General features: G+C 35.2%; 1 protein-coding gene, 1 long non-coding RNA gene and 1 pseudogene across 2 annotated transcripts; 2 read left to right on the top strand and 1 right to left on the bottom strand.

The window, feature by feature from the left end:
* The first annotated feature begins 837 nt into the window (after window positions 1-837).
* LOC147493117 (V-type proton ATPase subunit a3-like) lies at window positions 838-14056 on the top strand. The gene is made up of 18 exons (XM_086569328.1): window positions 838-1079; window positions 1192-1236; window positions 1773-1895; window positions 1982-2089; window positions 2514-2624; window positions 2712-2885; window positions 3502-3639; window positions 3870-3977; window positions 4480-4587; window positions 4729-4877; window positions 10391-10544; window positions 10895-11055; window positions 11165-11371; window positions 11631-11814; window positions 11912-11995; window positions 12070-12263; window positions 13233-13292; window positions 13442-14056. The coding sequence occupies exons 1-18, from the start codon at window positions 933-935 to the stop codon at window positions 13644-13646; spliced, it is 2460 nt and encodes an 819-aa protein (XP_086425454.1). The 5' UTR covers window positions 838-932; the 3' UTR covers window positions 13647-14056.
* Window positions 9516-10014, top strand: LOC147493118 (uncharacterized). Its single transcript, XR_015200242.1, has 3 exons — window positions 9516-9655; window positions 9759-9839; window positions 9925-10014. It is a non-coding gene; the product is annotated as an uncharacterized LOC147493118 (long non-coding RNA).
* A 7261-nt stretch (window positions 14057-21317) lies between the features above and the next one.
* LOC147493116 (secreted RxLR effector protein 161 pseudogene) lies at window positions 21318-21887 on the bottom strand (annotated as a pseudogene).
* Window positions 21888-24931: the final 3044 nt, after the last annotated feature.

Genomic DNA, 24931 nt, shown 5'->3' with positions numbered 1-24931 from the left:
TGCATTCATTCTAAGAAATTCAAGGTATGGATAACCAAAAATTGTAAACTGGATCAAATGCATTGAACTAACCTAAAAAGTTAATTAAATTGGATGCAACTATACTTAACTTAACTCAAAGAATAATTAATAGGAAATCGAATTTTTTTTATAAATTCATTGAGCTAATCTAAAAAATAACATAGTTGTATTATATGTAGTGGGGATGTCTCTACAAGTATAATTTTGCATTGAAAATGGTATTTATCATATTTCTTTTCCTATGTTTGGGTATTTCTTGATTTTCAAGTAGCTTCAATATCATCTTCGCCCTTTATTCAACATTTTCACATAACTTCAATCAAAATTCTATTATTAAGCAAAAAAAAAAGTCCAAGAGATTTATCAAATGAGAGTTTTTTCTTTTTAATTATGGAGAGGGAGAAAATTTAGATAAGTGATCAATATAATATTTATATCTCATAACTCTACATAGTTACCAATATGTTTCATAATAATTTAATATAATAGCACCCGTTCGTAGGACGGGTTCGAAAACTAGTTACATATTAACTGAAGCTGTGTGTTCAATGCTTTCGCCTTCTAAAAACTCTGTTCCTGTGAATTATTAAACACATTTGTATGCAAAAATATTTCTGCTAACTGATTGTTCCGATTGTTCTTGGGCGTAGATGACCTACTGTAATTAACACTTGAAAAGTGAACTGGAAAATCTGTTTGCTGATAAGTAACAAGGAACCAAAATACGAGTACAAGAGCTTGAGACGCACCCAGGGAGTAAATTAAAAAATACTAGTATTTAAATTTGGTACTAAAATAGAAAACAAAGATTACTCAGGGGCTCAATACTAAATAAGAAAAGAAATCGATCTAGAATTGTAGAGAAGAAAAAATAAGGCTCTCTCAAAACACATAATAAAAAAACAGAGAGAATGGGTGATGACGATGGTGGGTGTTGTCCACGAATGGATCTATTCCGTTCAGAAGCGATGCAATTGGTTCAGCTTATTATCCCAATTGAATCCGCTCATCTCACTGTTTCTTATCTCGGTGACCTCGGTCTAATCCAATTCAAAGACGTGCGTTCAATTTTCTAGTTAATTATCATCGTTATTCACATTAAACTCATAAAAATATCTTCTTTTTCACTCAATTTCATGAAATAAAGTATTGTCATTATTTTTTTGCCAGCTTAATGCAGAAAAGAGCCCTTTCCAGCGGACGTATGCTGCTCAGGTGCGTAATGTTACTCCAACTTGAATACAACTCATCATTTTCTAACCTAATAAATAGGATTGGACTATACTTGATTTTTAGCATTTTATGCATAATATGTTATCATTTGCAATTACAATCACATTACATTGCGAGTAATAGAACATTTAGGATTGCATACTTTTTAATAAGAAATTTGTTGCAATCACTATCTTACCAACTCTATTGACGATGAGATTTGACGAAACAATGAGTGTGATTTAGAAAGTAAAATTGTCAAACAAGTATCCATCAAGTACTGAGTGCTGGTGTCGAGGTACTGTAGTACCCGGCTATTAAGATACTAACTGTTTGTCATAGATGTTAAGTTGGTCAAGCAATTTTGTCACTTGGTAGTCTGCTACCATATCAAGTGTTCCAGGGTGTATAATGTTTTTGTATATTAGGGACAAATATAGTCTTTGTTTTTCTCTTGCAGACTAATTATTGATATACCGCTTGTACAGTATATATTACAGCTTTCTCTTATAAATAATTTTTTTGCTTTATACTTGCAGATTAAAAGATGTGGAGAGATGGCACGGAAACTACGTTATTTCAAGGACCAAATGACAAAGGCTGGTTTTTCACCTTCAGCAAGGTCAATGATAGAAGTTGACATTGATCTTGATGACTTGGAGGTACAGACTGTTTATTGTATTGTAAGAAAATTTAAAGTCACAATGTCACACTATCTGTATTGACATATTTTCGTGCTTATTTGAAGATTAAACTTGGCGAGCTTGAAGCTGAGCTGGTAGAAGTCAATGCAAACAGTGAAAAGTTGCAACGTGCTTATAGTGAGCTTGTAGAATATAAGCTTGTTTTAGAGAAGGTAAGGCATCTTTTCTTGTTTTGTATTTCGGGTTGAGACATGTGATACCGCCAGAAGTTGACATAGTGGGCTGGAACAAAAAAGTTATCTGGCTGTGCTTTGCTACTATTTACTTTTGCACAAAACAGTGGCTGTTTGCGTTGCCTGATTTGTCTGGATTTCCAATTGGTTATTGCATCTTGGCCTATCAATCTGTTTTTCGAGAAACTTTCTCATTTCCTGTAATTAAATAGCCAGACTTGCAACTATACAGGGTTATGTAACCTGTTTGTGTTTGTTTTATAACCTGTTTTGTGTTTTTTTTGTAACCCGTTTCATTGGGTGTTTATTCTATCTAGTCTTTCCTTGATTTGTCAAGTACTACACAGGGTTATGTGAAATAAGATGCCTCCTCTTCTCATGCACGTTTCCATTGAAATTTCAGGCTGGTGAGTTCTTCTATTCTGCTCAAGATGATGCTGCAGCACAGCACAGGGAACTTGAAGTAACTCACGAGGATCAAAGTTCTATTACCAGTCCTTTATTGCTGGAGCAGGTAAATATTGTCTCATGCTTTTGAGTTCTTTAAAATTTCTTTAAAGTAATGGCTTCAAATAATATTTTCAATTTGGTTGTTATCTAGGAAATGGCGGTAGATCCCTCAAAGCAAGTTAAACTGGGGTTTGTCAGCGGTCTTGTACCCAGAGATAAGTCAATGGCGTTTGAAAGGATTCTATTTCGTGCTACTCGTGGCAATGTTTTTCTCAAGCAATCTGTAGTTTCAGAACCAGTGACAGATCCAATTTCAGGGGAGAAGGTTTGTATTACTTTATTCATACTTTTGATTGTTCATCCTTTTACTTCTACAAATCATCAATAGTGAAGAAGTGTTTCAGATAAAGCCTATAATTTATTCTAACTAAAACTGTTTGATCGTTTTCAATAGAATTGTTTAGTTGTATAGTAAGTATAATTTTACATTGTTTTCAATAGATTTGCGTCCAATTAATTGATTTAACATAGGAGTTGCATCAGTACTTATTTTATTAGCAACCCAAACACTAAACTCCAACAAAGAGAAAATTATAAGCAGCAAAATAACAAACAGTACAAAATCCTATGTTGTCAGAGACGAGACAAGGCACACGGCGTTAGGATTCTCAACTAACCACTTGGGCCGCCTTGCCTCTGCCTTAGGAACTTTTTGAGAATGACCTGCAACTCTTTTGTGTGTGTGGGTGGGGCCGGGGTGGTGTAGGGGGGCAATTATAATTTCAATTACCTTGGGAGACATCAAATTCCCATCTAGTGACGGAGGTTAGGTAAAAGAGAATCCCTTAATATCATGCCATTCAACTTGGAGAAAGCATTCTCCACATTTTATTTAGTTTTGTGCTTGATGTACAAATTTCCATTCTGGATGCAATTTTCAGGTAGAGAAGAATGTATTTGTAATCTTCTATTCTGGAGAAAGAGCAAGGAACAAAATTATGAAGATATGCGATGCATTTGGGGCAAACCGTTACCCATTTGCTGAAGAGCACAGCAAACAAGCACAAGCAATCACAGAGGTTGTTATATTTGTCCTTGTCAATGTTTTTGTTAAGCTTTGTTCTTTTTAATTTTTATTAAAATATTTTTCAGCCCGTAAAATGGTACAGCTTGCTTCTAATGTTTAGTACAGTATACTTCTACTATACCTTCTGCAGATTGCATGAGGTTGCACGATTTCATTCTTATAGTAATTGCATATGGAATCAATAATGATACCATGTTGACAATTTAGTATTTTCAATTATAGGTTTCTGGAAGAATTTCTGAGCTGAAGACTACCATAGATGTTGGATTGCTACAAAGGGACAATCTGCTAAAAACCATTAGCAATCAGTTTGAGCAGTGGAACCTTTTGGTAATTTACTTTCTACCCCCACCCCCTCTTTCTTTTCTTACTTTTTCCCCCGTGTGTCTTGGAAGTATTTACTGTTTTAACCAGATAGTAGAATTAGTACTACTCTGGTTGTGATGCGAGAAGATGATTAGCATGATACCTGTTTCTATATTTATGGACTTCAATTTAGTTGTTTCTTTTTACTTTAGTTTATAATTCTTTGGTTTTAGTAATTTCTTGTTAGGAATAGAATTAGGTTGCTATTGAAATTTTACTCATAGTCTATATAAACCATTGTAAACAGGAGATTTGTAGTTTACTAGTTTTTAATGTTTTATTCAATTGATTTGTGAAATTCGTTTTCCTTTCTTTTGGGTGAGTGAAACCCCAGTTAATTATTTTTATTGGTGTCGTTCTTTGTTGTTTTGCCGACGAAGATGCATCATATTCTGTTATAGATCCAGTATGCTTTTCTTTTGAAATATTGTTCATTGGTCGTACTTATCATTTTGCAATTGTACAGGTGAGAAAGGAGAAGGCCATTTACCACACTTTAAATATGCTTAGCCTTGACGTGACTAAAAAGTGTCTTGTGGCTGAAGGGTGGAGCCCTGTTTTTGCGACAAATCAGGTACATATATAATATCTGATTTGCTTTGATGTTGGGACCTGTCCCAGTTCTGCGTAATACATGTCAAGCATCCATATACCAGTCAGAGGAACAGTGTTTGCACTCATTCTTATTTAACAACTCTGTGCTTGAGTTTTGCAGCTTCATGATGCATTGCAGCGGGCCGCGTTTGATAGCAATTCACAAGTTGGGGCCATCCTCCAGGTTTTACACACGAAAGAGTCTCCACCTACATATTTTCGGACAAACAAGGTTACTACTGCATTTCAGGAAATCGTTGATGCATACGGGTGAGTGCATCTTTTAAAGCTTCAACTAACATCTTAGTTTCTATGATAGAAACTTTGCAAAAAATTAGTAGATGGTAATACATGTCATAGTATATGCGTCTTAAAAGCCTGCTACTAGATATGTGGATTTTAAAGCATGAGATGATCTGAGACGTATATATAGTATCCTTGTTAACAATGACTACATGCCACTTCAAAAAGTATCCATTTATGTAACTTCCTCTTCTGAAAGTGCGTCGTTTGAATTATTTTAATTGATTATGTTTACAAGATGAGGAATATACTGGAATTATTATTTTTAATGAAAGATAAAAGGGGTTCTGTTATGATTATCATCCTATGCTGATTGGCATTGATCGACTGAAGCATGGAAAATGATTTTGTCTGAACACTAGGACTTGGTGCATCAAGAGTTGTGACGTGTAACAATGTCTATTTGATTAATTAGGAGGGAAAAAAATATGCCTATGCAGTCGAAGTCTGAAGTGGTGGCTAGGCTTTATGGGTGAGTCTAGGAGCTGAAGATTGGGTGTGGAACACTGAAAGAGGTGTGTCATGGAGAACTCCAAGATTTGCGTCCAATTAAGGAAGAGGAAGATCAGAATTGAATAGATATTGTCTCGATAAACCACACCACCTAATAAAGTACACCCCCACCCCTAAATACAGCCCAGCATCACAACCCATCACCACATGTCCAGTAACAACAATTGGTCTCAACTTACCTACAAATGACTAAAAAAAAGCATCATTTGTACTCCTTCAAGATTTGGACAACCAATGTGGAAATGCCTTATGTAACACCTCCCATTTTCAGAAACCCTTTTTAACTATTTTGTCGCATTTCTTTATGAATTTTTAATTCATATGGTTTGTTGGTGTTGTTGTCATGTGCCCAATATTGAAGGTTTAGAGTACATTTTTCGGTTAACTAATCGAGTGCATGTCTTGTACTGACTTTTAATATATTTAATTTGGTTGCGACATGTTAAAACTACTAGAAATTATCCGTGTCTTCAATATGATGCCTTTTGACATCATTTCTTTTTAAACACTTTCAGCATACCTTCATGTTCTTATGTTCTTTAAGTATTGAATATCCAATTATTTTTATGAAGTTTTCTCAATCATCAAAACACATCTCCATCCTATTCGCGGCTGAAGCATAGGCATGGGGGTAGGATTCAATTTTTGCGCATTATCGCCCAATGTACACGTTTTCATAAACTGTTTGAATTATCAAATTACACTGTTTCGATTTTATTTGGCTGAAGCATAGGCCTAGTCACAGGACACAATGTTTATCCTCCTCGTCACCATGTACGTCTAGTATATGTGCATCTATTTAGTTGTTGTTCATGGCTATGCCCACTCATGGCGGGATGTGCCTTCGACAGAGATGCATTTGGAACTTTGAAATACCGTATTGCATGTCAAACATGAACCATCTTTCAAGTTCACATTTAAATTCATTGCGTTGCAGTAAAAGAAATAAGATAACACAATTTTTTTCTATATTATTATTATTATTGCATACGATGATTCTTTTTGGTACTGAATGACATGAATTGCTACATTGCACAATGACTCAAGTTATTGAATGTACGGTTGCATACTTGCAAGTTGCATCACAAAATTTCATTTTAATGCTTCCAAGCTTTTCGGTATAAAAAAGGTACACGTTTTAAGGGTTTTTCTTTCCAGTTTCCAGTCCTAATTAAACTCCTATTTTTGTAGGATATCACACGTTTAGTATTTGGTTCCTAATTAAACTCTTAGTTTTCTTATTGACCGGTAATCCGGTATTAAGTGTTTAATTCCTTATTAAATTCCTATCCTTTTTTTTTGAGAATACAAATCTCGAGTCAAAGTAGAAACTATTAGCCACCACATAGCTTTCACGAGCTTTAATCCAGACCGCCACTTAGAACAGTCCTATTATGTTAGATTGATTTTTGTTGGGTGTTGAATTTGTTGTCGAGAAAAACCACGGATAAAATAATTTGTAAAACTGGTTTTCAGGAGCTTTTTGTGAAAAATTGATTTTAGGGACGTCTTACTAAATTTCTCACATGGCAGGGAGTTCTAAGTAAATAAAGAGGGTTTTATTACAAAAAAATGGAAGGATGAGGAGGAGTTAGTAAAAACAGAAAAGAAAAGGGGTGAGAGTCGGTCTCTTGGTTTTGGATAAACCAAACTAAACAAAAGAAAACAATAATAAGAAAAACAAATAAAAAAAGACGAATAGAGGGAGAAATAAAGAGAGGAGAAGAAGACTTGAAATTTTGAATTGGGGTTGCTAATTGTGAAATTCTTGGAAACTAAAATGAATTGTGGCGTTGGGAATTGTCATGGTGTCGATTTGGTCATTGGTGGGTGTTTTCAAAACCAAACTTCAATTGTTGCGGCAAATTTTCAGAGTGCTTTAAATTGGTGAGTAACTTCATTTATCTAGTTTTTTTTTATATTGTTTGAGCATGATTGATATCATATTGATTTGTTTGTTTGGTTATGAATGCAAATTGAGTATAAATTCAATTGTTTGGTATTAAGGATGAAAACTATAAAAAGTTGAGATTTTCTGGTTCTGTAGTGATATTTGAAATTCCGTATAAAATTGAATTCTTGTTCTTTTTTACCAAATCCAACTCTGAATGAAAGTTTAATGTGTCCTATGAGAAGAGGGTTATGAATTCGACAATTTAGGAATTCTGACTGCAGTAATCCTGTTCTGTACAATGGATTGGGTCCTCGATTGCACATGCTTAAGTTGAGATTTAAGTTATCTGTAAAACATGAAAAAATAAGTTTTACGAGTCTGCTTTCTAATCCAATTGGCCTCATCCCATTCCGAGGCCTGTGGAGATAGTTATGGCATCTAGAAGTTTGGTTGACAAGAAAACAATGCGTCATAAATCAGTTTCTGCACACTGTATTCGAGGCCAGATTTCATATAGTTAGAATGAGAGTTAGGTTTTTGGTAAAACATAAAAAAGTAAAGACTGTGAGAGTTAGGTTATTGGTAAAACATAAAAAAGTAAGGTCTGTGCGTTAGCTTTTCAACGCAAAAAGCCTCGCTGCATTTGGATAAAATTGATTTCTGACGCACTGTTTTTCTGCCAACCAAACTTCTAGACGCCAAAACTGTCTCCACATGCCGCAAATGGGATAAGGCCAATTGGGTTAGAAAGCAGACTCGTAAAACTTACTTTTTCATGTTTTACTAATAACTTAAATCTCAACTTAAACATGTGAAAATCGTGGACCCAATCCAGTGTACAGAACTGGATTCCTGCAGTCATAATTCTTAAATTGTCGAATCTATAACTAAACTGTAGTGGTTTGGTGCGTTGGACATAGGACACACTAAACTTTCATTCAGAGTTGGATTTGGTAAAAAAAAACAAGAATTCAATTTTGTACGGAATTTCAATTATCACTACAGAACCAGAAAATCTTCACTTTTTACTGTTTTCATCCTTAATACCAAACCATGGAACTTATACTCAATTTGCATTTATAACCAAACAAACAAATCAATATGATATTAATTATGTTCAAACAGTATAAAAAAACTAGGTAAATGAAGTTACTCACCAATTTAAAGCAATCTAGAAATTTGTCGTGACAATCAAAGTTTGGTTTTGAAAAACACCCACCGATGACCAAATTGACACCATGACAATCCCCAACACCACAATTCATTTTAGTTTCCAAGAATTTCACAATTAGTAATCCCAATTCAAAATTACAAGTCTTCTTCTCCTTTCTCTCTATTTCTCCCTCCCTTTGTTTCTTTTTCTTATTATTGCTTTCTTTTGTTTAGTTTGGTTTATCCAAAACCAAGAGACCGAATCTCACCCCTTTTCTTTTCTGTTTTTACTAACTCCTCCTCATCCTTTCATTTTTTTGTAATAAAACCCTCTTTATTTACTTAGAACTCCCTGCCATGTGAGAAATTTCGTAAGACGTCCCTAAAATAAATTTTTCACAAAAAACTCCTCAAAACTAGTTTTACAAATTATTTTAACCGCAGTTCTTCTCGACAACAAATCCAACAACAACAAAAGTAGTTTTAACATGTCGCAGCCAAACTAAATATATTAAAAGTGAGTACAACACATGCACTCGATTCGTTATCCGAGAAATGTACTCTAAACATTCAATATCGGGCACGTGACAACAACAACAACAAGCCATATGAATTAAAAATTCATAAAGAAATGTAACAAATAGTTAAAAATGGTCTGAAAATAGAAGGTGTTACACCACTAATAGCAAAGGTACATCAAAATGTCGTCAGTTTTAATTGAACTACCCCACAAGATTGCTGTATTAATCACCAAAGAGGTCACTAGAAGAGAATGGACCAAGACTCCAACTCTTAAGGAAATCTAAAACCCAATCAGAACACACTCAAGGAACACTAGATTTTAATTGGAAATCGGACCAGATGCCCCAACAGAAAGAACATCACCAAACCTGTGAACGCATGGTTCACTGACTCTTTAGCGCTCCCATACAAATGACAATAATCGATTGCAAGAATTTTTCTAAGGTTATTAATGACATGATGCGTTTGAAGGATGCACTTCAAGCAAAAACACGTACACAAAGAAACAAACAAAATAATCTGGTATTTGGAATTCCAGGATATAGCAACCAATACCTTCTTGCTCGGAAAATTTGCTTACCATAGATTACTTTTCTGCTTGGATACCACTTGCTTAGCACAGAGCTGCAAAACAGGTTGAACCTCTTTCAAGCCTTCCGATAAGGTATGCTAGGCTGTCAATTTCCCAACATTTTAAAGACCAAGATATTTGTGTCTCTTGGCTGGTCTATATATGTTCTTTTTTATTTTCTTTTTTGATCTTCTAGTATCTCAGAGGCGTGGGTTAGATTCTTGTTGACTCAGATGTCTGCATAGTTAACACGTGGAATCTACGTGGCTTGGTATTGGTAAACTTTAATTTGCACTGAACCTTTTGTTTAAAGGGGTATAGTTTGATGGTGCCGTCATTGATTATAAGTTTATTCAATCTAGATACAAGGATAAAATGGAAGATATGATTTGCAAAATTGACATGGAGAAGATGTCTGACCATCTGTCTTTGGAAACACTGATGCAAATAGGTAAAAGGCTTTTTGGGAATAATAGATGAAATGATTGTGAGCCTAGTTTGTCACCTTGACTTTTTGGCCCTTAATAACGAATCTCGTACAAGGTTCGTTGAGGTTTGTCGGGATTTTAAGGCTGGGGTATTGTGTATCTGTGTGTTTTTATTCATTCTAGAGGCGCTTGTAGTATGTAGGCAGGGTCACAGTATGCTGTAGATAATTAATGGGTCTCATGCGAAACTTTTTACTCTTTAGTACAAGCTCGTGTAGTGTTTGATATCTTGATGTATTGAAATATGAGTTTCCGTTTTCTTAGTTTCATTCTCCATGAATAGTAAGTTCATTGCATCTATGGTTTTTAAAGTATTTACCTAAGTTTTTTGTAACTGCAGGGTGGCCAAGTATCAAGAAGCAAACCCTGGTGTCTACACTATAGTCACATTCCCTTTTCTGTTTGCGGTCATGTTTGGCGATTGGGGTCACGGGATATGCATATTACTTGCAACATTGTACCTTATAATCAGAGAAAAAAAGCTATCCAGTCAGGTAATAAGTTACAACTTCTCTTTGTTGATCATACACAGTAAGTTTTTTCGTGGGTTAACATTGTAGTATTTTGGTTTTTTAACTTTATATAGTACATCTCGTTTTTTACGGTGTTGGTCAAGATAAAAAAAGGAATGTACAGCATTCTTCAATATATTTGGCTGTGTACCACACAGATCTCAAGTACAACCCAATATAATAACTACCAATCTAAAGGTGACATGTAGGCCCCTTTTCATATAAAGAGCCATTTTCGAAGCTTTGACACTATGTTATTCATTATTGATCTGAAATCAGATACCGCTTTAAAATTATGTTGCTTAACATATATATACTGTTCTTGGTTGCAGAAGCTTGGAGATATTATGGAAATGACTTTTGGTGGCCGTTATGTTATATTGTTTATGTCGCTGTTCTCAATTTACACAGGACTGATATATAACGAATTCTTTTCAGTCCCGTTTGAATTATTTGGTCCCTCTGCCTATGCGTGTCGTGATATCTCCTGCAGGTACTGGAAGTTCTTCATTCCTCAATATATCTCCATGTCTCATGTTTGGTAGCATATTTCCCAGAAAGATCTGTCATTAATCCTTTTCTTATTGGTTTCTTCATTTTAGGGATTCTACTACAGCAGGCTTAATTAAGGTGCGCCGCACTTATCCATTTGGTGTGGATCCCGTGTGGCATGGTAGCCGCAGTGAGCTTCCATTCCTTAATTCTTTGAAGATGAAGATGTCGATTCTTCTTGGGGTAGCTCAAATGAATCTTGGGATCATATTGAGCTATTTCAATGGCCTGTTCTTTCGCAGTAATGTCAACATCTGGTAAGCTAGACTGCTTGAATCAATTCATTTATACCTTTGATATAGAAATTTGTAATTACTTTTGAGTTTAGAACTTGATTTGTGTGATTCTGAGCTAGGCATATAGGTACATACAAATTTACTGATAAAAAGCACTGCCAAGATACAGTTCTTTATTTATTGTATTTATTTTTCTTACTTTAATATTTTATAAATTATTGTGCTCTAAAAGCTTGTCAAGTAAATTGATTATCACGTACATGATCGTTTATTGTTTCAGGTTTCAATTTATTCCTCAGATGATATTTTTGAACAGCCTATTTGGCTACCTCTCCGTTCTCATCATAGTGAAGTGGTGCACTGGTTCAAAAGCTGATTTATATCATGTAATGATTTACATGTTCCTGAGTCCAACCGATGACCTGGGGGAGAACCAGCTTTTCAGTGGTCAGAAAACCCTTCAGGTTTTTGCCCCTTCCAACTTTTTTCACGCTGTCATATTATCTTCCTGGCTGCTTGCAATTTAGACCAGCCTCATTCGTTTCTTCTGTTTAATACCAGATTGTGCTACTGTTGCTAGCTCTTGTTGCTGTACCATGGATGCTACTTCCAAAACCTTTTATATTGAAGAAACAACATCAAGAGGTACAATCAATGTTCTTTTTTGTTGAAATTTTCTAGGCACTTTATTTTGTTTCTAATGATTGAGTTTCTTTCAGAGGCACCAAGGTCAATCTTACCAACCACTTCACAGTGCTGATGAATCTCTTGAAGTTGAAGTGCATCATGATTCCCATGGTCACGAGGAATTCGAGTTTAGCGAAGTTTTTGTACACCAACTAATACATACGATAGAGTTTGTCCTTGGAGCTGTCTCAAATACAGCGTCATATCTTCGGTTGTGGGCACTCAGGTATGCTCTGTACAATGTGAATCATCTCTCTTCTGATGTGTTCCATGCGTTATCGTATGCTAGTATATATGCAGTGCACATATGTAGGTATGCAGCTAATATGGAGGGTTACTAATCCATATTACCATAAATTGAAAAGCAATGATGTGGTTGACAATATGAATGAGCTGATATAGGATGATCTTCATAATTAAGATCCTCTTGACCACAATATCAACATATAAGCTTCATTTCATGTTTGCCTATGAAGTTGTGACGAGAGGAGATATTGGGACCTTTTGTTTCGCAGAACGAGTCCCTATTTGTACTCTATGCACTGACTGCTTGTCTTAAATCCCGCTGACTTACATGCCACGTGATTGCTATCTAAGGAACAGGCAAAGAAGAAAGTTAGGTAAATGAGGGAGTAAATTAATATTTAAAAAAAAAAAAAAAAAAAAAACCCTGTCCTGCCTTCCTTTCTCTCACTATGGATCAGTCAGGTCTTTACTTTCCTTCCTTCACTTCTTAATCCTTTCACTCTTGCCCTTGGAATTCGGTCGTTTGTTCGCCTGGTCTATGTAAAAGAGAATTACTATTTGAAGTGTTGTACAAGTTGTATAACTTGAAGTGCAAGCTTAATCTCCTTACACTTACTGCTTCAGATACGTGTGTTCACGTCCACCAATATAGTTGTTGATCTAGGTTGGGACAAAAGAATGGTTGAAGAGCTTCCTTCCATGTCTGTCACATGTGTTTTGGTGCATTGATTGGCTTTATGCACCATTGGATGTGGACTATGTACAATGTACTAAGCTTGAAATTGAACTGACAAGGATTCATATTTTCCGCCTAGTTTGTTGCATCGCTTTATTCATGAAATTTTATGCATGAGGATGTATGCAAGGAGGATGTTCTCTTCCTTTCTGACCATGTTTAGTGTTTGTTCTCACTTCTTATGTGTGCTGATGATTATTTCTTTTGCTCCAGTCTTGCCCATTCAGAGTTGTCGAGTGTATTCTATGAGAAGGTCTTACTACTTGCTTGGGGGTACGTTTCTGCCACATCTTCAATTTTATTTTATATATTTTTTCTCTCTCGTTGTAACATTAATAAACACAGCTCCACTAAGGGGAAGGAATAACTTGATAGGGAGTTCCAGAACTTCGAAGTAATGATATGTTTGTTCTTCCCGACAGGTACAACAATATCCTTATTCTTGTTGTTGGTATCATCGTTTTTGTCTGTGCTACTGTTGGTGTATTGCTGGTGATGGAAACATTGAGCGCCTTCCTACACGCCTTGCGTCTTCACTGGGTAGAGTTCCAGAACAAGTTCTATGAGGGGGATGGTTACAAGTTCTACCCATTTTCATTTGCATTGGTTACTGACGAGGATGAGTGACGTGCATCTCCCAGCCTACAGCGCTCTGAGAATATTGGATTTGAATTTATATTGGTACGAGTCCGTCTATTCTTTCATTTAAACCGTTTGGAGAAGGGAATCAGGTGTTATGCACAGTAGTTTGGTGGAAGGAAGTTTTACCCTTTGCACCCCTCAGTTCTGCAGTGTTTGTTTGTATTTGTCAATGTAATAAAGTTGGTCAAGTAAATGTTGTTGGGTTGAAGAGGAGCTATTTATGAAATTGTAGCAATAGTATTTATTGTGTAATAAGGGATAGTCCTCTGAAGAGGTGGAAGAGGGTGGTGGATAGAGGACGCTTTTAAGTTATGGATACATTATATGAATTTAGTATCAATGTGAATCTGTAGCATAAAACACCAACGCCATATATATTTTTGCATTTTACACCACTGCTGTTTGCTTCTAGTAGCTGGTCATATAGATAGGCTTTCCAGGCATATAAGTTGCTTTTAGCCAGGTCAAGTTTCTTATTTAAGGATGTATACGACGGCCCTGCATTTGAGGATGTGTAGAGAGCCTATACAGCGTAAGTAGCTACTGGCCTACTGCCAAACAGAGCCTAATCAATGTACTTCCAATCAATTTTCAGTTCCACTGAGTTGATATTTGAAGCCCAAGCCCACTAAACAATAGTGCAAATTGGGCTGGGCCCTGGCTGATTTTCTCAATTTCGTCATAGATAAATAAAAAATGAGAATGGGGTACATCCTTAAATCATATGACATGAAAGCTAAAACTTGTTTAAATTTTGTTATCAGAAAAACAATAAAAACTACAAGAACGTTGATAATTGTAGTGGGCAAATATCGTGCCTTTAAATATTTTTATTTGACATTTCAAAACTCAAGATATTGACATGAGGGTCAATATCTCGGTATATTTCGTAGTTATTTCAAATATTTATAGGTATTGAGCGGGAAAAGAATGAGGAAGACAATGGACACGTGTCAGGAGTTAATTGGGTCAAAGCTAATTGAGGACAGGATGAAGTGAAAGGAGATTTATTCGATCATTCCCACAAAAATTATTAGAAACAAGAGAGAGAAAGAGAGAATCAGAGTGATTGTAAAACCTTCATGATTCTTCAATAAAAAAACTTCATTTACTTCATATCCGATCTACAACTTCATTCAATTTCATTCAAATCTTTCTTAAATTTTTGTGATCTTAGAACAATTAAGAAAGATTGTTCTTAGACATCATATTGGCGCCGTCTGTGCATCGAGAACAAGAAAATTGTGAAGTTTTCTTCTTTTTCAATTTTGAATCCGTAGTTTTGAGTGAAAGTTCAAAATTTTAACTGGAGGAGTATTAAGAAGATCATCCACTGCAGCTAAGTCCGCAGCAAGGTTTTGGGTAGTGTCAGTAGAAATGCGAGAAGCTGTGATAACTGAGGCGTCAGGATTACAAGGAGTTGTAGTTTCTTCTTCATTATCATTGGAAACAAGTCCATGTTCCACAAGGACAGCATGTGGAACGTACTGTTTGAAAGCTTCCAACCGATTACCTAGAAGGTTTATAGCTGAAATAACTTGGTTATATTCAGCATCAAAAGCTTCTTCATACTTCGTTTTTTCTTTAGCAAAGTCTTTGGTAATTTGTTTCAAAATTTCTGCATGTTCGACAATCTTCTGGTTTAAAGTCTTCTCAACAGTTTCAACATGAAGTTTTAGATTGTTGTTCAGCTGACTATTTTCCTTCTTTAAGCGAGCCACATCTCTATTTAATCTATAAACTTCCCGCTGCTGAGAGTCAACTGTCTTTTGAAGACGACCGAGATTACAGTTTTGTTTATAATGAAGATCAAGCTAAGCCAAGGCGGCCACTTTAGCCTATGGAAACAACGGGAATAAATAAGCATATAGAAAGAGATGAAACCAATATGAAATAATAGAAGAGAAAGTACAAATACCTTTTCCAAATTATCACAAAGGATTGTAAGGCGTTCAGCAGAAGTTATATTACATATGGCTATTTTGTCATTAGGGAGAACACAATTGGTAGACAGAGTAACACCTAAATCCTCACTGGGGTTATCAGCAAAAAGTGAGGCGGTTAAAGGGATATCACTTCCATCAATCAAATGGAAAACAAGTTTGAAGAGGTGACTAATGTTAGCAGAGGGAACATATTCAAGAGTTTGATCAGCATCAAGTCCACTTTCACCCTAGGCAATTTTTCTTTTCTTGGAAATAGAATGAGTATGGGTATCTTGTGGAGAAGCAGGGTGTTTTTCTTGGGAAGGAGCAGGATGCTTATCCTTAGAAGAAGCAACATGAGTATCGGAGGGAGGGGCAGTGTGCTTATTCTGTGGGGCTTTGGCCGACATGTTTTTAGCAGCTTTCTTTTTCCCCTTATCAGATAATTGGTGACTAGCATTTGGGTTCAGCGACATTCGAGGTGCCATATCTGTATACAACAAAATATGTTGATCAAATATATCTTGCAAAATTGGATACTGATAAAATTCAGGAACTTCTTTTTTAATCTAGGTAAAAAGATCTGGAGTCATTTTAAGGTTGTTATTTAAGTAATCAATATAACCTTGGGGAAGATTAGGAGGCAATCCATGCAAAGCGAAGGAGGACAGAAGAAAAGATGAATCATCTAGAGGATTTTCTGAAGGAGACTGAGTTGGAATTGGCGACTGACCCATTTTTTGAAGAGCCCGACTTTTGAGAACGTAAAGAGGAGCACGGTAATTATTGATGTCCGGAAGAGCAACTTTATCATTAGGATTGGCTTCTTTATCGGCCCCAGTTATGGCATCGATTTCTTCATCAGTTCCTTCCAAAAGTTTGAGTACTCTTTTCAAGTTTACACGAGCCTTATCGAAATGAGGAAGCAGAACTGAAAAGATACATACAGGTTTGGGTCAGATTGGGATTCCGATATATAAATATCAAAAATAAACAAAAGGGATGGTATACCTGAAGAATTGAAAACTTGATATTTCAGAGGAGGAATGACTACAGTATCGGCACTCTCCTAATCACCCAAAACTATGATAGGATACAAGGTCCATTCCTTATCGCTTTTATGATTTTTGCGGATGATACCCTTAATGTCTTTCTTGGACTGTTTTTTGGGGTAAAAGTATCCGTTGTGCTTTTCACAAAATTTATAATGCATAAGGATGTCGGATAATCGGATTCTATAAGCTTCATATTTTTCTGGGGAGAGGTGGCTATTGTAATAGTTACAGACAAACATCAACCTCCAGAAATTACCTGTACCCTTACCAAGGGAAATATTCAGATGGTTTAATACTTCACGATCGAGATTGGTTAGAGGAAATCTCAATCCAACGACAATTTGTCCAACAGTGACAATGATATCTTGCTTTGTACCACTTTGACATTTGGTATGTCTCCGAGTACCAGCATAGTGTTGAAAATAAAGGGAATGGGGAATACGATAGGCGACCTGGATTAAAGCGAGATTGGGTCGTTCGATAAAGAAAGGGCTAAGATCATGTTTCCATCGACTTGTATCTTCAACAGTATCGCGCTCAGATTCGGAAGCACTAGTCTCAAAGGGATGACAAGGAATTTCTTCTTCAACATAATCTAATTCCCAATAAGTTTGAGGTCGATATGGTCTAGTAGAAATAGAGGCAAAATTATGGCTATCGGGTCTATCGTCAGAATGGGTATCTTCACTACTGGTACTAACATCAGAAATGGTGTCTTCACTCGCCATCAGGATGACTATAAACAAAGAGGGGACGAAAAAGGTATTTTTAGTATCGTCAATTTAATATATATATATATAGTACATCATCAATAATACAGTTTTAGGTATCGGAAATTTTGCTATAAAGGTTGAGATATCGGAAATATCAATATGAGGATTTTCAATCGATATATCTGATATGTAAAACAGTAAGAGGAAGAATAAACAAACAAATCATCTTAAATATGTAAAGATGCAAACTTTTAAGCATTTTAAAGAACGATATAACATTTTCTATTATTATGTAACACAAACGTACATAGATATACAGTAGTCAAGTATCAAAAGTTGTCAAATCCCTAAACGATTGTTTTTAGTTGATTTAAGAATTATATAATAATGTGAGTTTTTAGACTAACAAGTGAAGTGCATAAAGCAAATGACGTACCTTACAGCGTACAGAAGTTAAGGTTTTTGGTAATGAAGCAGAGAATTGAAAGATAAAGACGAAGGTAGTAAATTGTGTTTTATGGTTTGCTAAGTAGCGTATAGAGGAAGTTGGAAAGATAAGGGAAAGAGAAACGGTTTATTTCAAACTTTTATATTTGAAATTGTGGACCGGGTTGTTATTTCGGCCCAAATATAACTGCTTTTCGAAAAGTTGAAATTAGAAGTGAAATTTCAAAATTTTGAGAGGGGGCGATGTAGTGGGCAAATATCGTGCCTTTAAATATTTTTATGTGACATTTCAAAACTCGAGATATTGACATGAGAGTCAATATCTCGGTATATTTCAAACATTTGCAGATATTGAGCGGGAAAAGAAGGAGGAAGACAATGGACACGTGCCAGGAGTTGATTGGGTCAAAGCTAATTGAAGACACTATATAAAGACTGGATGAAGTGAAAGGAGATTCATTCGATCATTCCCACAAAAATTATTAGAAACGAGAGAAAGAGAGGATCAGAGTGATTGTAAAACCTTCATGATTGTTCAATAAAAAGACTTCATTTACTTCATATCCGATCTACAACTTTATTCAATTTCATTCAAATCATTCTTAAATCTTCGTGATCTTAGAACAATTAAGAAAGATTGTTCTTAGACATCACAATAATGAAAAATGAACAACAACAAGATGAAGTGAGCAAAAGAAAACTTTCCAAGCATCTTGCTTTACAGCATAGTTGGTTTGATGTGAACAACAACATGAAAAACATCGTCATCGACTTGGAGTGAGCAAAAGAAAACTTTCCAAGCATCTTGCTTTACAGCATATTGGGTTTGATGTGAAAAAAGCTCTGTTGAATTGGAACTTGAAATGAACCTTCGATTTAAAGCAAATGCCTGATTTTCACATAACCCCTCTCTTTTGTCATTTTTTTCCACTTTTTGCTTAATATTCACTTATTTTAAGCATTTTGGAATTTTGAATTTAGTTCCATTTCTACATAAAGATGATTAGCAATTGGGTATCTTAATTTTTGTTTCAGGTGAATGAGTGGTTATTTTTTTCGGGTGAATATAAATAAGCTAGGTGTAGTAGTGAGTCAATGGAAGATTGTTGTAAGGCTTTGGCATCAGTACTGCAATTTGGCTGATGGGTCGAGTTTAGTTAGGTGTTTCTGATAAAGTTTTTGAATTATGAACACTTGATCCTAAATGAGCTAAAATGTTGAAATTTCAAGCACTATTGTTTTAATTGTGATAAGAGACTGGAGAACTATACGTCTTTGATACCAATTTAAGTGATTATATATACATTTTTTTTTCCCGATAATTAGTGATTATATATGACTTTTTCATATTTCTATTTTATGCATGATTCCATAAGTATGGTATTCCTTTTTGTAGATCTATTGATCGGAGGAAATATTTCCCTTTTGTAGTTAATTGCTTATGTTTTAAGTGATTTGATCTCAACTTTTCAATCTATAGTTGAAATTGAAATTTTTCGCTAACGACATTGTGCACAGTCAACATGTCAATAAATCACGAGCGAAAGATATTTTTTACACACAGGAGGGTCAAAGAGATAAGTATTGTACTAGGAACTCAAAGCAATGGAGATAGGAGTTAATATCTGTGTGGGCAACAAAACATCAATAAAGTCCCTGTCTGTTCAAACACTCTTAAGAAAATTTAAAATCTCAAAGGGCTAGAGGACGCACCATGGCATTGCAGAAACTTGCTTGCAGCCATAAAAATATCTACGAGGATCAAACTCTCAACTACAACCATGTGTACTGAGAAGTAAATTGTGTACCCGATGTAATGACTAGCTTATCTCATTCCCTAAAAGTTATCATGTATGTATTATTCCTCCACTGGATAAAAGTCTAATTGATATTGTAAGAAACAAAGTTAATCGAATGATTTACATCAGGTTTTAATGCAGGCGAGGTTAGCCTAACCCTATTATCTTTGTTTTTTCTCCTTCCTGTTTTAGTTGGTATCAAATTGGAGAATACAAAATGAGATGTATATAATTGATTAACACATATCCAGCTGGAGAAAGCCGAAAGGGATACATAATAATCAACATAGATGACAACTTGATCAAGGTAGATGACTATATTTGAAGTCATTGGACTTCAATGTACTTGCAAAAAATTGCTTTTAGTGTTATTAATTTTAATTGTTGGTGTAGGTTTTCATTTCCTACTTTTATTGAAAGCGTATGGCATTCTGTTGTAGTTAGTGGCATTTTGTTGTAGTTAGAGAAGTTTGTACCTATAAAATCATCTCTTACTTTTCACGAATATGTATATTAAATTTTTAACTCTCTCGGATCATTTCATTGAGCATGGCCTAAGCTTCATGCACTGACTTCATAATGAAACTTATGTTGAGTAATTAGATATTGACTCAAGATTTTTAGAGTTCATGCAACTCATGTATAGACTGTAAATTGTTCACGATTTCGTGAATAAATGAAATTTTAATTGAAGGAAAAGTACATAATATACTGATTAGTGGCTAATGTGTCATGTTTATAGCTTAACTACAAATACTTGCAAGTAAAACAAAAAAATTATTTCATTTAACGACACCCGTTTAGTAAATTCCAAGAGAACCTATAAAACAATAATAATAAAAAAATACATATAAGGCATGAGAAAAAAAAACTTTACTAAAATTTGACAAGAAGACCTTCAAACAAAACATTCTTCAAATGTAAAAATATATCTAATAAATAGAAACAATCAGTATATCAAAAACACTAAGAATATGATATGATTTAAATATCCAAATACACTACAGCTATATGGTATACAAACTTTCACTCAATGAAGACAGCATAGGATGTTTAAGTAGCCGTTTCTTATCTACAAAATCTTCATGATCAATTCCCAATTTACCAAACAACAACCTATAAGTTTCAGCATTGGATTTCTTTTCCGTGCGTGACAGATGAAAAAATGGCAAGCTTCAAACATTCCATGTACATCAGCAAGCTTATCATGAACTTGGCAACGAACAACTAATGATGAGATCTTCGTTTTACGAGCACCACAAATTAAATGTCTATATAATCTAGGTTTTTCATTTCCAAAAACATGATCAAGCCTTGAGCACAAAAGACATGGAATTTTCAATTGACCTAAATGAGCAATTTTTTTTTTTTTTTTTTTTTATTTTTATGGTGAGAAAATTTTGTTACCAATTATGAGTGTAATATCTAGTAAAGCAAAATAGAAATAAGATCGTATTAGAAACTTATCACTGAGGATTGTGCTTGGCACAATTTCCTTAAGATGAAAAACGCCGCCGGTAAGTTAGCTGCCAGCCTTTGGCGTATGTCTCCCAGGATATAACAACGGAAGAGTCAGTCACCAGCAAATGACAAACTCTGGAACTCTCAGTACTCCAGACATGTTTTCTTTATTTTGGAAGAGAAAGAATCAGATCTCTTTTGAAACAGGAAAACGTTTTGTTTTATAAAAACTCGAAGTCGCAACTGAAGGCAAGAATCACACAAGCACGCTCGATCCTAGGGCAAGAAAGGTGTGATTTGGTTTTCTGGAAACAACTGTTTTGAAACCAACCAAAAGAGAAATAGATTTTTGAGATTTCCCATTATAGGAAATATTTTTGGCCCTCAAGATAGCAGCTTGGCTATCACAGTGAATAGGGACAGGTGGAACATGTTTAGGCCAAAGCGGGATATCCATCAAAAAATTCCTGATCCACTCTGCTTCCTCACTAGCTTTATCTAAAGCTATAAACTCAGATTCCATAGTGGAACGGGCAATGCAAGTTTGCTTAGAAAATTTCCAAGACACTGCACCCCCTGCCATAGTGAACACATAGCCACTAGTGGATTTAGATTCCTGACAATTAGCAATCCAATTGGCATCACTGTACCCCTCAAGCACAGCTGGATATCTGCCATAATGAACACCATAATTTGAAGTATATTTCAAATATCTCAATACTCTGATAAGAGCATCCCAATGCTCATTGCTGGGATTAATGGTGTATCTGCTTAGTTTGCTTACGGCGTAAGCAAGGTCTGGTCTAGTACAGTTCATAAGATACATGAGACTGCCTATAACTCTAGAAAACTCTAAAGGAGATACACCTAATCCAATAATTTTTGTCAAATATATACTAGGATCATATGGTGTTCTAGCAGGTACACAGTCAAATTGATTAAATCTTTGAAGGTTTTCTCTATATAATGAGATTGAGTCAAAGTAATTCCATCAGAATTATACACAATCTTAATGCCAAGAATGACATCAGCAATACCCAAATCTTTCATGTTAAAATGCTTACTCAAAAAAAATTTAGTCTTATTGACGGTCTCTAAACTGGTTCCGATGATCAACATGTCATCCACATATAAACAGATAATTACACTAGACTGTTTCTCAAATTTACAATAAATACATTTATCTGCCTTATTAATATTAAAACCGTTAGAGATTAGCACACTGCCAAATTTCTCATGCCACTGTTTCGGAGCTTGTTTGAGACCGAAAGAGATTTCTTTAGTCTACAAACTTTTCTCTCAAGGCCTTCTAATACAAAACCTTCTGGTTGATCCATATATATCTCCTCTTGTAATTCACCATTTAGAAATGCCATTTTAACATCCATTTGGTGAATTACGATATTATGAGTAAAAGCAAAAGCTATTAACATTCTGATAGATGTGATCCTTATCACAAGAGAGTAAGTATCAAAGAAATCAAACCCTTCTTTCTCTGTTTATAACCTTTTGATACTAATCTCGCTTTATATTTATCAAAGGATCTATCTGCCTTAAGTTTCTTTCTAAATAACTATTTATTTCCAATAGTTTTATAACCAGGGGGCAACTCAACCAGCTCCCAAGTGTTATTAGTTATAATGGACTCATATTCACTTAGAATGGCCTCCCTCCAAAAAATAGCATCAGAAGATGACATGGCCTCTGAATAGGTCTGAGGATCATCCTCTACCAAGAAGGTAAGGAAATCAGGTCCAAAAGAGGTGTTAGTCATTGGTCTCTTGCTCCTCCTGAGTTCAATTTCATCTTCAGCAGAAGAATCTTCTCGAACTCTAGGAGCAAGTCTTGAAGAACTTGGAGTCCATCCAGATCTCTAAATAAATGGGAATTTATCCTCAAAAAAGACAGCATCCCTAGACTCAATAATGGTATTATCACCAACAAATTGATTTTTAGATTTGAAAACTAAAAACCTATAGGCACTGCTATTCTGTGCATACCCAATAAAGACACAATCTACAGTTTTAGGACCAAGTTTAGTCCTCTTGGGTGTTGGTATAGACACCTTAGCCAAACACCCCCACACTTTAAAGAATTTATAAGACGGTGTCCTATTTTTCCACATCTCATATGGAGTTTTATCTATGTCTTTAAAAGGTATCTTATTCAAAATATAACAGGCTGTTAGCAAAGCCTCCCCCCATAGGTTCATAGAAGCCCCAGAGCTATTAATCATTGAATTGATCATATCTTTGAGAGTCCTATTTTTCCTCTCTGCTATCCCATTGGATTGGGGAGCATAAGGGGCAGTGGTCTCATGTACAATACCATTATCTTCACAAAATTTATTGAAAGGACCAGAATATTCACCTCCTCTATCAGACCTAACTATTTTTATTTTCTTGTATAACTGGTTCTCAACTTCAGTTTTAAAGGAAATAAATCTAGCTAAGCTATCATCCTTACTCTTAAGAAGATAAACATGGCAGAAACGTGAAGCATCATCAATGAATGTAACAAAATATTTATTACCTCCTCTAGTCATGTAACCTTTAAGATCACATAAGTCAGTGTAAATCAATGCCAACAACTCAGTGTTTCTTTCTACCTTTTTAAAAGGTTTCCTAGCATATTTAGATTCTACACATACTTCACATATCTTGTTTTCAGAAATAGTATTCTTGGATATGTTACCTAGATGCATCAGTTTTTTAATCGAAACATTATTAACGTGTCCAAGTCTATTATGCCACAGATCAAAGGACTTAACCATATAAGAAGAAGTAGATGCTTTATTAAATTCAAAATCAGTTACATTGAGCTTAAACAATCCTTCATCTAAATAACCTTTACCCACAAAGCTTCCCCCCTTAGTCAGAACAAATTTGTCTGACTCAAAGACAAGTTTGAACCCCTTCTTACTTAAAAGGGAACCAGAAACCAGATTTTTCCTAATATCAGGAACATAAAGAATATCCTTCAAATTAAAAACATTTCCAGAAGTGAACTTCAAATTAACAGTCCCTTTTCCTTCAACTCTAGAAGCAGATGAGTTACCCATGAACAGACTTTCTCCTTCTCCCAGAGGAGTGAAGGACGCAAATGCACTTTTATTGCAACAGATGTGTTTGGTAGCCCCAGTGTCTACCCACCAGTCAGTCATGTTACTCACCAAGTTAACCTCAGTAACCACAACAGAAAAGTTATCATCCTGAACTACATTTGCTTGTGCCTTATCTTTCTTCCCATCATTTGGACCTTTTTTGAATTTACAGTCCGGGGCTATATGACCTCGTGATCCGCACACATAGCAATGAATTTTAGGATTGTAAGGTTTCTTTTTGAAGTGAGGTTGGGACTATTTATTTTTGTTCACATATGGTTTTTTTTTTGGCTTGGAATTTAGATGATTTAGACTTAGAAGAACTAGCAGCGTTACCTTCAACTAGGTTAGCCTTAACTTTCATTTATGAAGTCTCCACATTGAGTTCAGCCTTCCTGTTATCCTCCTCGATCTGAAGGTTGACGATCAGATCTTCTAAGGCCATCTCTTTCTTCTTATGTTTCAGACTGTTTTTGTACTCCTTCCACGAAGAAAGGAGTTTCTCATTGATAGAAGCAACATGGAAACCTTTACAGATTTTATAGCCTTCCTACATAATCTCATGAATAATGATTTGCAGCTCCTCCACTTGAGAAACAACAGATTTCCCATCTTCCATCTTGAATTCCATAAACTTTCCTACAAGAATTTTTTTCAAACCTGCATCTTCAATAGCATACTTTTTATCAAGTAAATTCCACAACTTTGTCGCAGTCGTACACACAACATAGACATCATATAATTCAAGAGAAAGACAGTCAAGTATG

The sequence above is a fragment of the Coptis chinensis genome, chromosome 6, assembly GCF_015680905.1.
Source record: "Coptis chinensis isolate HL-2020 chromosome 6, ASM1568090v1, whole genome shotgun sequence".
Taxonomy (NCBI): domain Eukaryota; kingdom Viridiplantae; phylum Streptophyta; class Magnoliopsida; order Ranunculales; family Ranunculaceae; genus Coptis; species Coptis chinensis.
Note: the sequence above shows the minus strand (reverse complement) of the source record. Positions and strands in the feature narration are given on the sequence as shown.

Coding starts and splice junctions, on each gene's coding strand:
- LOC147493117 (XM_086569328.1), top strand. CDS start 933: ATGGGTGATGACGATGGTGGGTGTTGTCCACGAATGGATCTATTCCGT. Junction 2,886..3,501: donor ATCCAATTTCAGGGGAGAAG/GTTTGTATTACT, acceptor TGCAATTTTCAG/GTAGAGAAGAATGTATTTGT. Junction 12,264..13,232: donor CTTCGGTTGTGGGCACTCAG/GTATGCTCTGTA, acceptor CTTTTGCTCCAG/TCTTGCCCATTCAGAGTTGT.